The sequence below is a fragment of the Gymnodraco acuticeps genome, unplaced genomic scaffold (assembly GCF_902827175.1).
Source record: "Gymnodraco acuticeps unplaced genomic scaffold, fGymAcu1.1, whole genome shotgun sequence".
NCBI classification, from domain to species: Eukaryota; Metazoa; Chordata; class Actinopteri; order Perciformes; family Bathydraconidae; genus Gymnodraco; species Gymnodraco acuticeps.
Window position 1 is genome coordinate 4,510,641 of NW_022990313.1, and position 14,881 is coordinate 4,525,521.

Genomic DNA, 14,881 nt, shown 5'->3' on the forward strand with positions numbered 1-14,881 from the left:
GAAAGAAGAGACACGGAAATGCCTTCACTTGTTTTTTAACTTTGTTTTCAAGATGCCACTAAGAACTCAAAATGTTTTTATTTGGGGTTAGTCTTTCATAAAGTGATCACCAAGAAATGAACCCAAGTACAGGATGAGCAGGGAAAACAAGTAGAACCCTTCCAAATGTAACCAATGGGGTTATTTATTTAACTGAAAAAACTTTTAGAAACATTTCAAGTAAAACATTCTAAAGAAGCTACATTATGTAAGAGGCTAACAGAAGACATGAACCAACTTTAAGGTGGTGCCCCATATGTGAGGCATTCCAGAATCACTCACTTGGTCTTGATGGTCTCTGCTATGCTGGCCACATAGTCTGAGTCTGTCTGAGACAGGGAGAGAAACAGGAGAAAGTCAGTGATGAAGTAAATCAGGATTAAAATAAAGATGGACCTTTATTAATCCCAGAGGGGAAATTAAGTTTTTCAATCTAGTGTTAGTTTACAATTACACACATAGGCCGAAATACACACACCTGCACAAACAGGACCTACAGTATATGATGAAGAGGTGGTAGAGCAAAAGGGCAGTTCGGTGCCGGAGCAGTTGGGGGTTTGGTGCCTTGCTCAAGGACACTTCGGCAGGGCCCAGGAGGTGAACTGGCACCTCTCTAGCTATCAGTCCACACTCCGTAGGCAAAAACAACCAAAAGCCATTATTATTACTAAATAAAAAGGGTTTATTAAACTTTTTCAGAAATTGTCAAAATGCCAATACTGTTGGACGTAACAATAGAACAACACAAAGTTGAAGATTTGACCATCCTGTGTCCTGATGCACCAAGCCTATTATCAGACATCGTTCAAGCTGGAGGCATCAATGAGCGTCTGTCGGCCATGTTTTTGTGTCTGACACTTTTTTGAGTGATGCATACAGACCACCAGGCCAGAACAACAGAAAACAGATTATTCTTGGTGGTGGGGACTGTGACTCCCGATTTCCATGTCTGCCTGATTTGCACTGCGCAAGTTGTTTCTCCATATTGGACAGCTACGTACAGCAAGCAAATAGGACATTTGGCACAGCGGCGTTCCGCAAAGAAAAAAACGACAACATTCATCTGAACGAGAGAGATGAGTTACAATTGTTATTGTAATTTCCCGATTACTTGAAAATAAATCATTTTAGTAGGTTAAGTACATTCTTAGATTAAGTGAGAAATGGATTTAACTTCTGTTCAGCTATCATACTGGAGAAATAAGAAACTGTAAATGTATGCAATCATTTATGGCATTAATAATTAATATCTAATTCTTAACTGTGAATGGTTTTCATTTATTTAACATTAGAAATGTATTAGTCTGGCCAAACCTTTTCTGTTGAGATTTCTGGAAAAGGGAAATTACTTTTCATAAAAAAAGTTGATTCAAGAACAAAACGAGGGGTTACGTATGGTAACCCTTGTTATATAAACACAGGCGGAGCCCTCTACTGGACTCTATGGGTACTACTCTTGATCCTATCATGCAAGCATTCATCCACTGAGACTTTCTAGACGTAGCCGGCCCCGGGGCGGGCCTACCTGAATGCGCGTGCATCTCACCGCATAAAAGGAGGCCTCGCCTCCTGACTGTCATCCTACACTTCTCTTCAGCAAGCAGCATAGGACAGACAGGGCCCCTGAGTAGAGGGCTCCGCCTGTGTTTGTATAACAAGGGTTACCATACGTAACCCCTCATTATATCTCTCACAGGCCCGATGTATACACGCGCTGTCGTCCCACAACAAGACTTTTCCATCTCACTGTCTCTGACCGGCTTTCTGGTTAGCAGCCACTGCTCCTCACTCACCTCTCCCTCGGCCATAACCGTGGAGAAAAATTGGGGCTGCGGCTGACAGAGCACAGCCTGACGCGCTTACTCCGCAGAGGTGTGCTATGACGTGGAGGACTCCCCCCTCCTGCCCTAAGCAGGGGGAAAGAGTTCTCCAGCCCCTATGGGCCCAGCGCACGTCACGTCCCCCAGGACCGGAGGAAAACGTAAGCGCATTACGCCCGGCGAGGAGGTCAGATGCCAAATGACCCACAGCCCCCCTCCCTCCTCACCAGTCCTGCGTTGCCCCAGTAAGCACAGACGATGAAAAGGAGCCAGACATGTCCAAGAGATAAAACTTTATGGAGGGGCCTGGCGTTGACCAAGACGCCACCGTGCATATATCCTCCACACTCACACCGTTAAATAAGGCTGTTTAAATAAGGCAATTTAGCCTCCCTCGTCCCACTATGGGGTGGAAGATTAAAGCCCCCAAACTGAATAGCCCTCGACCTGAACGCACTCCTTAGGTTCTTGGGCACAAAGGAGGGGTTCGGTCTGAGTGTCGCCCCGCTCTGGTCACCCCGGATCTTCAAACAACTCGGGTGCACCAATAGAGCGGTTAACTCGGACACTCTTTTGGCTGACGTTAAGGCAAGTAGCAATGCTGTCTTCCACGACAGTGCTTTCAGAGAGGAGAGCTCCAGAGGCTCAAATGGTTCTGAGAGCAGAGCCTCGAGCACCAGCGGCAGGTCCCACTGTGGGGCGGAGGCGTGCACTACTGGGCGCAGCCTCCTGACACCCCGTAAAAACCGCAACATTAGTGGCTGAGAAAAGGCTGTCCTGCCGTCAAATCCCTCATGGCAGGACGAGATGGCTGCTGCATACACTTTCACTGTGGAATGACCAAGCCCTCTGTCCACCAATAACTGTAAGTACGACAAAATAGATCCCAACTCACAAGATAGGGACTCTATTTTCCGCTCCTCACACCATCGCTGGAATCCACGCCACTTCGGCCTGTAATAGGCTGTGGTGGATCCAGCTCTAGCTGCCTGGATAGACTGAATAACACTATCAGACAATCCACCCTGTCTTAGCCTGTCCCTCTTAGGAGCCAAGCCTGGAGAGGTTGGCCCAGAGTGGGTAACGCCCCGATTGCACCTGCCTCCAGGGAGATCACCCCCCAGAACTGGGGAAGCGCTCAGGGCTGGCCCACCTTCATCTGTATCATCTCTGAGTACCACGGCGCCCCGACGCGATCCGGCGCTACTAGGATGATTGACAGACGTTCTCGTCTCCCTCTCCCCAGAAGAGGGAGAATGAGACACAACGGTGGAAAGGCGTAGAGCAGCTTCCTTGGTCAGGGCTCGTGTGCAAACGCATCCACCCCCAAGGGCGGGTCGTCACTCAGAGCCATGGAGAACCACAGGGCACAGTGGCTGTTGCGCCGGCTGGCAAACAGATCCACCTCTGCTGTCCCGAACCGGGCCCAGATCCGCTTCACCACCTCCGGGTGAAGCGCCCACTCGCCTGGCAGGGGTCCGACCCTCGACATGAGGTCGGCCCCCCTGTTCTCCAGACGAACGGTAGTCTGTTGTACTCGTAAGCTACCCCCTGGAAGGCAAAAATGCAAATACTTTGTGTTTCGGAGCAATCTTGACATGAAAGTAAGCGTCCTTCAGGTCGATGGTTGTGAACCAATCGCCTGGCTGCACCAGTCCCAGTAACTGTTTTATAGTTAACATCCAGAATTTTCTGCGTGCAATGTAGAGATTCAGGCTGTGAAGATCCAGAATGGGTCTGAATTCGCTTGTCTTCTTGGGAACCAGGAAGTACAGGGAATAATGCTGCGACCTCTCTCCCTCCAGGCGACTGAAGCGCTGGGTGACCGAGGATATCGATCCGAAGAGCCCTTCCGTGGCAACGGGAGCCCCAAGGACATCGTCTCAGTCTTTCTTGGCCAAAGCGGTCAGACATAGCCACACGTGACACTCCGTGTCCGAGTGGCCCTGCACCCTGAGGATTCCCGCCCATGTCGCCACCGGAGCCTTCGTTCTCAGTGGCTGTCGCCACGTTGCCTCCACACACCGCCAGATGTCTGGCAGGGGGGGTGAAAAAAAGGCCGGCTGCGCCGGACGGGCCGGGCTCTAGAAGCCCTGACGTAGGCGGCTCACCGGCCTCGGTGGGGGGAGCGGTAAGCCCACATGCTCCGCCGCCATAGTCATCACCGCCGGGAAGTCCTGACGCGCAGACCTGTGCTGCTGGCCTTCCTGGCGGTCGCTGGAAACATCAGACGACGAGGTGTCGCCGTTGTCATCGTCCCTCTCCCCGAAGAGCGGACCCGCCCGGTCCACTGGTATGGCGAACACGAAGGGCACTCCCTCCTCGTGGTCCTCCATCTCCACCACGTCGAGCTCTGGGTCCTCCACCGGTGAGACGAAGCAGTCCTCAAACTGCACCAGCCGCTGATGGCGGCTGAACCGAGGGATTAGACGGCAGGCGCTGCAGACCATAAGCGGGTCCAGGTTGGCCGCCGCGTGGTCGGACCCCAGGCATTCGATGCACTGGCGGTGGAGGTCGGCGCTTGCAATGGCGCCCAGACACGAAGGACAGGGCCGTTGCTCCAGCAATGGTGAGTCCATTTTCTTCGTTTGTTTAATTGTATCCGTCTCTCTTCACTCAGTGTGTCTCTCTTGCTTGCTGAAGAGAAAGGGATGACAGTCATGAGGCGAGGCCTCCTTTTATGCGGTGAGATGCGTGCACATTCAGGTAGGCCCGCCCCGGGTTTGGCTACGTCTAGAAAGTCTCAGTGGATGAATGCTTACATGATAGGATCAAGGGAAGTACCCATAGATTCCAGTAGAGGGCAGAGCCTGTGAGAGATATAACTCTGTTATTAGATCAGTAGTCAAATGTCCTGTTTGGATTGCCGTACGTAGCTGTCCGATATAGAGGACCAACTCACACTTGCGCAGTGCAAATTGGGCAGACATGCAAATCTGTTAATCACAGGGACACCGAGAAGGGCTACTATGTGTGATGACAGCCATTTTGGACAAGATTTCAACCATTCGCTTACGACCAATGAGGGCACATTGTCATAGTGTCAGCAGACAGTTTACAACCGCTCTCTCTGAGCGAGGGTCCCAAGGGTTGTTTAGAGCTCTCTATTACATTACATGTTACTTGTTAGACGCTTTTATCCAAAGTGATTTACATACTCAATACTGTGGGCAATCCCCACAGGAGCAATTTGGGGTGAAGTGTCTTGCCCAGGGACACAACGACATGCTGACTGTAGTGGGGTTTTGAACCTGTGCTCCCTTGATCCGAACACCAACTCTCTATTCACTGCGCCTCCTCTATGATTGTGAATCCACTGATGGAAATGTTCCCGTCAACATTTCTTTTATCTCTTCTTCTGGCCACGGTAGGGTGAGACTACATGGATGATTTATTGCCATTGTACAACAGCGCTCCCATTTAGCTAAAAAGGCCCCTCTGATACTGACAATGGCAGTTCCTTCAGGCGGGAGGATGAGATCTAAAGACGCATAAAACCTGTTCGTCAGAAACAGTTGTTTTCCCTCCGACTGTGAGACCAAAATCATAGATCTAGTCTAGACGGAACCTACAGTAGTGCTGCCTCACGTTGACAGGTTATTTGTCAAAGGTTTAAGTACACACAGCAAAGACTACAGACAAGCATCACTTCAAATCAGCCGAGTGAGAAAAAGCCTCCCCAACAGCAGGCGTGGGAGACATCACTCAAAAAAGTGTCAAGTCAACTTCCGCATCAAGAATTCCCAAAATAACTTTCCCTTTACTGTTAGAAAAACTGTAATGGAAGTACTGTGAGATGTAATAACTTATAATTTAACTAGTGGACCCTTTATAGAGAAATCCTTCCGCTTTATATAAAAAAATATCGAGTCGGACTCGAGTGCCGATTTTCGGGACTCGTGACTCGACTCGGACTCGCGCAATGATTGACGCGACTCGGACTTGGAATCGTGAATTCTCGCGCACAATGACTTGGACTCGGACTTGTGAATTCTCGCCCACGATGACTTGGACTTGTGAATTTTTCCCCCCACGATGACTCGGACGATGACTTGTACATTGACGCTCCGACTTGGACTCGGACTCGAGCAAGTTTTCTCTGGAGTCTGATGTCCTCTATCCTGGCGTGTGCACCTGCGAGGCGAGTTCACGTACTGGGCCCCGCTATTCCAGTCTAGAGATGTCCAGAGACACACCCCGCATCGTGCTGTATGCTTTCACACATTCTGCTTCCACATTGGAAAAGAGCAGCGCAAAATGGTCGTTATGTGGAAAAAATATTGAAGAGAAGGCTCCGTAACACATTACTCTAGAATAGAATCATGTAATGTCATTATACATGTACAATGAGATAATAAATGATTCTCCCTTTCAAGGGTGCCATCAAAACAAAAAAACATCACAACATAAGACAACAAATACACGCAGCATACATACTTAGGAATAAGGAATAAAGGAATAAGGATTAAGTTCAGACATATAGGCTGTCTTGAACACTATCATCAGATTAACGTGATCTAATCAATAAATAAAGATTCAGCCGATAACACGAAAGCACATGGCTACTTAACATGCAGAATGTCATTTTGCATGTGCTTTCTGGGGCTTAATCTTTATTGATAGAATTTAAACATTCACTATAATATTTGTAGCGTCCCCGGCTGAATGATGGTCAGACTCTCCAACTGATGGTATCTGTTTATTGCACACCCTTGCTTGTATACAATCATTACCAACGTAAGAGCTTGTGCCCTTATCAGCCATGTGCTAAAAACCGAATGCAACTATTTAGTATATGTTAATGTATTCGTCATCTATTGTCATTATACATTATATACGTGTGTTTACACTGCTCCGTTGACCATTGACTTCCGGTAAAAGTTCCTTCAAAATAAGAGTCCTGATCGTATTACTATCAAAATAAAAGTGCAAACATTTTTGAGTTTGATACCCCTGCTTTAGGATAACCGTTTTAGAGGTGGAGTCACATTCCTCATCTATTATTGGTAAGATATTTAACCTGTTAAGCACTAAGCCTGTTTTTCAGGTCTCAGGCTCGAAAATGACATTCCCAGAACAAATGACCATATCTTCACTTCTAAAAAGGGTTATATTAATAATCTTTTTTCTCAAAGTAATGATAAACCTGTGAGTTGGATGTAGAAAAGTCAGAATCAATATAGATGTTTTTTATTTTAAAGTAAATTCAGATTGAACATGGTAAAAAACTGTAAATTATAGTGTCCGTCCAACATTTTTTTTTAACTTATAGTGAAAACTAACCTTGGATGATGGTAAGGTAGACTAAAAGCTTATAACATATAATAAGTACCCTGTATCAAGATTGATGCAAAACAAGTGACATTTTACCTTTTTAGAGAGGTTTAGCAAAAAAAACTGTGATTTGGGTAGAAATGGCCGTTTTTACCATTTAGCTGTTCACACTATCTATGTATATTTTCTACTTTTTGTAATGCTATTTTATTTCTATTTAAGATGTTTACTTTTTCGATTGTTTAATTCTAGTCTTTTAACTGTCTGATGTACAATGGCTTGTCTTTTGCTGCTGCAGCGTAAACATTTCCCCAATTGGTATCAATAAAGTACTTCTTATTTTATCTTAATCCTCAAATATTAGCTTACTTTAAAAAACAAACAAACATTGATGTAACTACATACACATATCGATATGTTGTATAAATATTACAAATCAAAACCTTTATTGACCACTAATTACCAAAAATTGCATTTCTATCCTGTTATTAATGCATTCAAATCGTGATTCAAATGGCCCGCCACGAACTTCCGGGAACTTTCTGAGTCTCTCTGAACCACGTGACGATTAAGCATTTTGGACTTCCGCTGTCGCAACTCTTCTCTCTATATATGGCCCCGGACCAGCCAATCAGAATTGACCTTCTCGAGTTCTCCGATAGGTTGGTTTTGTGGCACATTTGTAACGCTGTGACAACTTGAGTGAGCAGGCAGGCAAAGCTGAGCGCGCACAGGCTGGAGAGGTCGAGCGAGGGAGGGAGAGCGCATGCACCCAAGGGATAATAATCACAAAAAAAGATTTGAGGCATTTTACTTGAATCTGACAAATCCAGTCCAATAAAACAAAGAGATGTTGCTCGTTTGAAGATTCTGAAGTTTTGTGAGTATATGGCCAGAGGGCAGGACCTATAAACATATTTACTGAACAAGAGGACCTATTGACTATGTAAATGTAGTCTTTAAAAAAACATTTACTGACTTTTTTAGGATAGGGTGACGACCCCTCCACACCACTAGGCGTTCCGTGGTCTCTCTCTCTCTCTCTCTCTCCGTTTACAGGATCCGGTGCTATGGGGCTGGCAATTACCTGATGAGCTGCACCTGGGTCGACCTACAGGGAAGAGGGCCCAGCCGGATACGTCTCTCTCTCTCATTGCTCTCGCACACTCGCCGTGTGAGCTTCGTGTTGTGGCTGTCTTTTTTGTGTCCACAAAATAAAAGGATTGTTATACTTTCAGACCCTCGTCTCGCCTCCCAGTTCTTTGTTGCAGCCCAAGAGCCGGGTTGTAACAATAGCTTAAAGTAAGGTTGTAAAATTACAACAGTGGGCCTTACAGGGTTAAGAGAACAGCCTCCATCTCAGCTCTCCAGAGGCAGGGGCGGACTGGCCATCTGTGTGCTCTGGACAATCACAGAACGGCCGGTCGTCAGTGGGCCGTTGATGGCCGGTTCGGTTCGCTGACGGCCGGCACCGGCCTTTATTTTATTTTTTAAAGTTGCGCTGACACAGTTTCCCCGTAGCGAAACATATATATATATATATATTAGGGCTGTCAAACGATTACAATTTTTAATCAGATTAATCACAGCTTAAAAATTAATTAATCATGATTAATCACCATTCGAACTATGTCCAAAATATGCCATTTCTTTATGTATATTGTTGTGGGAATGGAAAGATAAATGAAAGAAGAAGGATATATTCATTTAACATACAGTATCTATGTTTATTATAACATTTTTCTGCGTGTCAAAATGAAAGACAACCCACACACCTATCAATCATCAAACCGTGGGGTCTTAATTCATTACGTGTTGATTTCTATCAACGGGGGAGTACTTCAGGAAAGTCGACGGGGGGGGGGGGGGCTAGTGGAAAAAAATTCTGCTGTACCGAAAACGTACCGAACCGAACCGTGACCAAAAAACCGAGGTACGTACCGAACCGAAATGTTTGTGAACCGTTACTCCCCTAATATATATATATATATATATATATATATATATAAAATATATATTAAAAAGTACAATATAAGCAGGGGTGCACATAACTTTTTTGCCCTGGTTCTCAAAGGAGCACCTGGAGATGTTGCTTGGTGCTCATCCTTAAAATGAAATAAATAAACCGGTCTTTATTTGCCAGACACACGGCACAGAACACACAGAGGTGAACACAGAACACACATGCAGAGGTGAACACAGAACACACATGCAGAGGTGAACACAGAACACACATGCAGAGGTGAACACAAGACAACATTAGCACGACCAGTAATACAAGCTGTCATCACTACCCTCCTGACTGTTCTCCTCACTGTCTTCCTCTCTGTCAGACATGGTAGCTGATGATGTAGGCCTACTACTTTCTCTTTGGTTGAGTCTGCGATTAGCTGCTTGCATCCACAAGTCAACAGCTGGGTTTGGGTCGAAAGTCCAGTTTTAAAAGGATATTTTTGGTTACTGTCCTATAGTATACATTGGAATGATTTCAAACCTGTTTATCCCAATAATTATAAAGGAGTGCCTTGAAAATATGTGTTTACATAAATTGTGACCAAACCGTTTGAACTTAGACTAAAGTGAACTATCTAAACACTCAAGAGTCCTTTACCTCACTGAGCTGTAGTTATCAGCCTCTCAGTCTGACTGGAGAGGACTCTCCCTCCACATTATTGTAGAAACATCTTCTTCTTCCGTTAGAGCAGCTAGCACCAGATTCTAATAACAACAGCGCCGGTACCGGTGCACACCTCCCTCTCACTTTGGCTGTGAGCTGCGGGTGCCAGATAAGGCAACATCCCCCATTGTCATCACTTACAGCGCCCATCGTACAGGGCAAATGAAACATGTAACCGGGGTGAAAAGGGTGTTACATTTACTTAATTATGAATATGAATATTCTCTCTCTCTCTCTCTCTCTCTCTCTCTCTCCAAATGCGCCTTTTTTCTAATGACCCGGTGCTCTTTTTTTTTGGCCGAGGTGCGCATGCGCACCTGCGCACCAGTTATGTGCAGCCCTGAATATAAGACAAGCTTTCAGGTGTGGGCCAAACTGCATTCCATTACACTTTTAGAATTAGCTGAGGGCCAATTCAAAATGAACAAAAAGCGTCGGTTGAACCCGGGCCGTAGTTTGGACACCCCTGCATTAATGCATATATAATTGTAAAAAAAAACACATCATATATATTTTATCTGTAATGGGCCAATGTTCATAATGAGTACTTAGTAGTAGTATATTTTGATGCTAATACTTTTATACTTCTACTTAATAACAGTATTCCTACACTCTGGTACTTCTAGTTTTACTCAAGTATAAGATGTGAGTACTTCTTCCACCTTTGAATTGTTTGCTTGGACAATGATCATATATGGAGCCGTGAAATAAGTGTGTGTGTGTGTGTGAGTGCGTGTGTGTGTGTGTGTGTTTTACCTCAGCAACAAAGACAATCACGAGGAGGTCTTGCTGCTGAGACGCGGTCAGGCTGTAGAACAGAGAGCCGAGAGTGCTGATCAGGTAGCTCTGCTTCTCACGCTTCACTGTGGGAATGCCCAGCACTATGGACACTGACACCACACACACAATATCAGAGTCAGCAAAATGTTTTACATTGTAAGATCAACATGATTTGATAGGAAAACTTAATAATGGTAATGGTTATATACGATACCTCCGCGGCGGCCCTGTCCCAGCAGCACATTGGGCAGCAGGCTGTCTGGGTGCAGTTTGAGGTGGGGCAGGTACAGGTAAATGTTAGGCTGAAGGAACATCTGTGGGCCAGCATTTTTTGACTGCAGCCCAATTGTTTCTGTCCACAGGAAGGAGAGATTTGGAATAATCTCAATCGCAATAATAAAGTAGCTAGCAGGTTAAATATAGAGGAAAAGCACACATTTGAAATAATCATAATGCTCGAGTCCGAGTCCACGACTCGAGTACTCCATCTCTGATTCTGTCTAAAGTGATATTAGTGCAAGCGTTCCAGTCCCCCCCCAGTATAACACACTATAACACTATATAACACATACACTAGTGTCTAGCTTGTCTTTTAATAACTGAAACACAGATACACGTGCAGGGCCCTGATTGGGTGCATACACATTAATACAAGTGAAAAAGAACACTAACAGTTCCACTTTCACCATCAAGGCTCTACCTGCCACTATCTCTGTGCTGGATCACATCTTAACATTTAGAGAGGGGGAGAAAAAAACAGCTGCTCCAGCACTAAGGTTTGAGCCATGACTGAGTACATACTGACCCCCCCACCACATTCCCCAGTCCGTCTCATTCAGGCTATCACTGTGCGTTTCCTGCAGAAATATCACATCTCATTTTTTCTGATTAAAGACACTAAAGCTATTTTCTGTGCACTTCTACCCCCGTTAATGTTTAAACAAGCAACCCTTAAAGCCTGCATTAGAGGAAGGAGACAGAGAACAGGTAGAGACACTATGGACGCGCTCGTGAACTGTCAACGGGGGGGGGGGTACACTGTGGACCTCTGTCGCCTGTCAGCGCAACATGATGCCGTTTAAAAAATATAATAATAAAGGGCGGAGCCGGCCGCCAGCGAACCGAGCCGGCCTTTCTGCGCGACTGTCACTCAAATGATAAAAATGATAAAAATGCTACACACACACACACACACACACACACACACACACACACACACACACACACACACACACACACACACACACACACACACACACACACACACACACACACACACACACACACACACACACACACACACACACACACACACACACACACACACACACACACACACACACACACACACACACACACACACACACACACACACACACACACACACACACACACACACACACACACACACACACACACACACACAAAATCATCAAGTTGCATAAATATAAATACTATGTTTTCGTCATTATCAGAACAAATACACACTTGCAACCAATAACACAGGTAATGATTTAAATATTTATTAGACTATTCAAAAAAATCATGCTTCAATAAGTGGGGGGACGGTGATCCCCCGCATCCAACGACCACTACACCACTGCCCCTTACCGTCTGTGTCCATCTCTGTCACCTCATTACTGTCTGCAGCCTGTTTAAGCTCTTTTTGCCGCCCAGAGCCAGACGGCAGCTCCTGCTGTGTGCCAACAGCCTCCACCTGTCCCGCAGCCCCGGTCCTCAACTGTCCTGCTACATCGTCCTCCACCCGTTTACCTGTTTCCACATTTTTTCCTCTCACACTCACCACACTCTCTACAGTCCCCGTTTAATCTCTCACGATATTCATCCCTACCTGGGGCAGCTGGGTCCGCATCCGCAGCCCCCGATGCGGACCCAGCTGCCCCGGTGGCCCCGGGCTCGGCTGCCCCGGGCGTATTGAAGTCAATGGCGAGAGAAAAGTTATCTTTCGATCCCGTTTGAATTGTGCCACAAATTACACATATGATGTTTGTCAATTTAAAAGATCAATTTTGCAAGTAAAAAAAAAAAGGTTTTGCCGTAAAACTGTGAAGTAAGACTTTTTTTGTGTGAAACCACTCAATGAACTACATCTCTGGTCCCGAACAACAACACACGTCACCAAGATGGCCGTCACTACTGTCTTGCCAAACAAGGGATTGACTACCCTCACTATCACCACAATGACACACGTCCAGAAGAATGTCATGCAAAGCTGCCTGCCTGCCTTTGATTCTCTCTGAACTGCCTGGTCTTTTTAATGTTTAATGTCAACCATTTGTGCAGATAGCATGAAGTAGAAAAGATCGCCGATGCTAATGTAGCGTTAGCATTAGCATGTCTCCCCCGGGGGCATCCGGGCTTAAACTGTGTATTATAGAATTATCACACCGGTGTGACAGTATCAAAGGGTTCACAAAATTCACTCCTGGTCCTTTCATCAGACGGGAAGCGAAAGAACGAGCAAGACGCTGGTATGATAACAACCTGGTACTAAGCACACAGGCATCTTGTTAAAGTTATCTTATCTTAGCTATCTCTTATATTTAGTGGAGGAAAACAATTGTGAAATCCCGTACCGACTGGGATTTGTAGTCTTTCTAGTTGCATATTTTTCATTGTCTTATATTTCAACAGTTTTACGACAAACTGTGACTTTTTTGACATGGAAATGATTTTTTAACATTGACAAACATCATATGTGTAATTCATGGCACAATTCAAACGGGATCGAAAGATACGTTTTCTCTCTTCATTGACTTCAATACATAATTTTTCCGAAATAAGGTCCCATGAGGTCCACCGGAAAGGGAGGGACTTCGCCTCTCTATAGTGGAATGCACAGCATTCGCATTTCTGAAAGGTGGGGTAGGTAAGTTTGAGAAACCGGCTCGAGATACACTTTTTGTTATATTCCATGGAATGCTCTTAACATCCCGATAGCAATGAATATCTTAAGTGCTTTGACAACAAATACATAAAAAAACGTCATCTGTGGAAGCCGTGGTACTGTAAAAAGCACGACCAATCATTAACTGGATGGCCTACCTGCCTGTCAGCAGGGGCGGCGGGTACTGTAGGCTAGGGAAGGCTAAGCCTTCCGAAATATTTGTGTCACTGCATCCTGGTAAAATAAAAAATATAATGTATAATGTTTGTGTCTTTGACATTAGCGCTGCTATGCAGCCACCTGTACTACGAAGCAGGGCTGGACTGGGACTGCAAATCGGCCCTGGCATTTAGACCCAGACCGGCCCAAATCCATAAAACAAACGAATAGTAGCGGCTCCTGACAAGAAGAATAACTCAGTATAATTTAAAAAAACGCTATTATTATCCTTTTTACGTACCAGGGGCAAACTAAACTAATACATACAACAAGTATGTGTAACTATCAATCATTAGAAATTAGACCTTCAAACCCTCTCACAAAGCGAACAGTGACCGAGCAGGGGGGTCTGATGGTGGTGGAGGCGGGGAGGGAGCGGATCAACAGCTTGAGCAGCTGTCAACTCAACATTGTAAATAACCAACCAAAAACGATCACCGGTTCATCTTGTTTTTGCCGTGACAATAGTTTGGGCAGCGTGAGAGCGTGAGATTGAGAGTGAAAGCATGTGTCACACGCTAGATACGTGAGAGTTGGCAATCCTGGTTTACCTGCTGCAGGTGGGGCCGACCAGTTATACAAGACGGAGATAATAGCTGTACTTATGTTTTAATGAGCCACATGCCATGATGCACCAACTTCAGACTTCCTTACAGAGCCATTTACTGACAGCGCAGCGTCATACTTCATTAATGAAAAGTAAACTAATATTAGACAAATATGAACTTTAAACATCTATGACTTAAACATATAATCCAGGATACACGCCACATAGTTGCACCTGCAAGGTGAATACAGAACAACTTGTTAAAAAATAAATAAACTAGAGTGTTTGAATGCGTACAACAGTTTTATGATATCACTGCCCCATCTAAAACACGAGTGGATCTGACTTTAATTACATTTGAGTCAACTTAATGTGTTGCTTAAAATAATACTTCTGCATAGCCTACACAGTATATGTGACAATGTAAGTGTTACACGGCCAGATACGGCTCGAGAAGCTGACTCAGATAAGGAAATATTGTGATATTATATGATCAATGATCTGATTGATGATGTGATATGAATGATAAGTGCGACACGTCGGCATCTTCTCTGCATAGGCTACGGCAGTTTAAACTGTATTTCCTTTATCCTGTAATATGACTTGATAGATTTAAA

At 45.1% G+C, this 14,881-nt stretch overlaps 1 protein-coding gene across 1 annotated transcript in view; it reads right to left on the minus strand.

Moving 5' to 3' along the window:
- The window catches only part of zgc:154054 (uncharacterized protein LOC777616 homolog), a 57,199-nt gene that overhangs the window by 28,326 nt on the left and 13,992 nt on the right, over window positions 1-14,881 (minus strand). Inside the window, exons 4-6 of the mRNA XM_034222880.1 lie at window positions 10,805-10,973; window positions 10,567-10,700; window positions 322-368 (exon numbers count right to left, since the gene is read on the minus strand). Coding sequence (XP_034078771.1) covers window positions 322-368; window positions 10,567-10,700; window positions 10,805-10,973 — 350 coding nt within the window. The remainder of the gene's footprint in view (window positions 1-321; window positions 369-10,566; window positions 10,701-10,804; window positions 10,974-14,881) is intronic.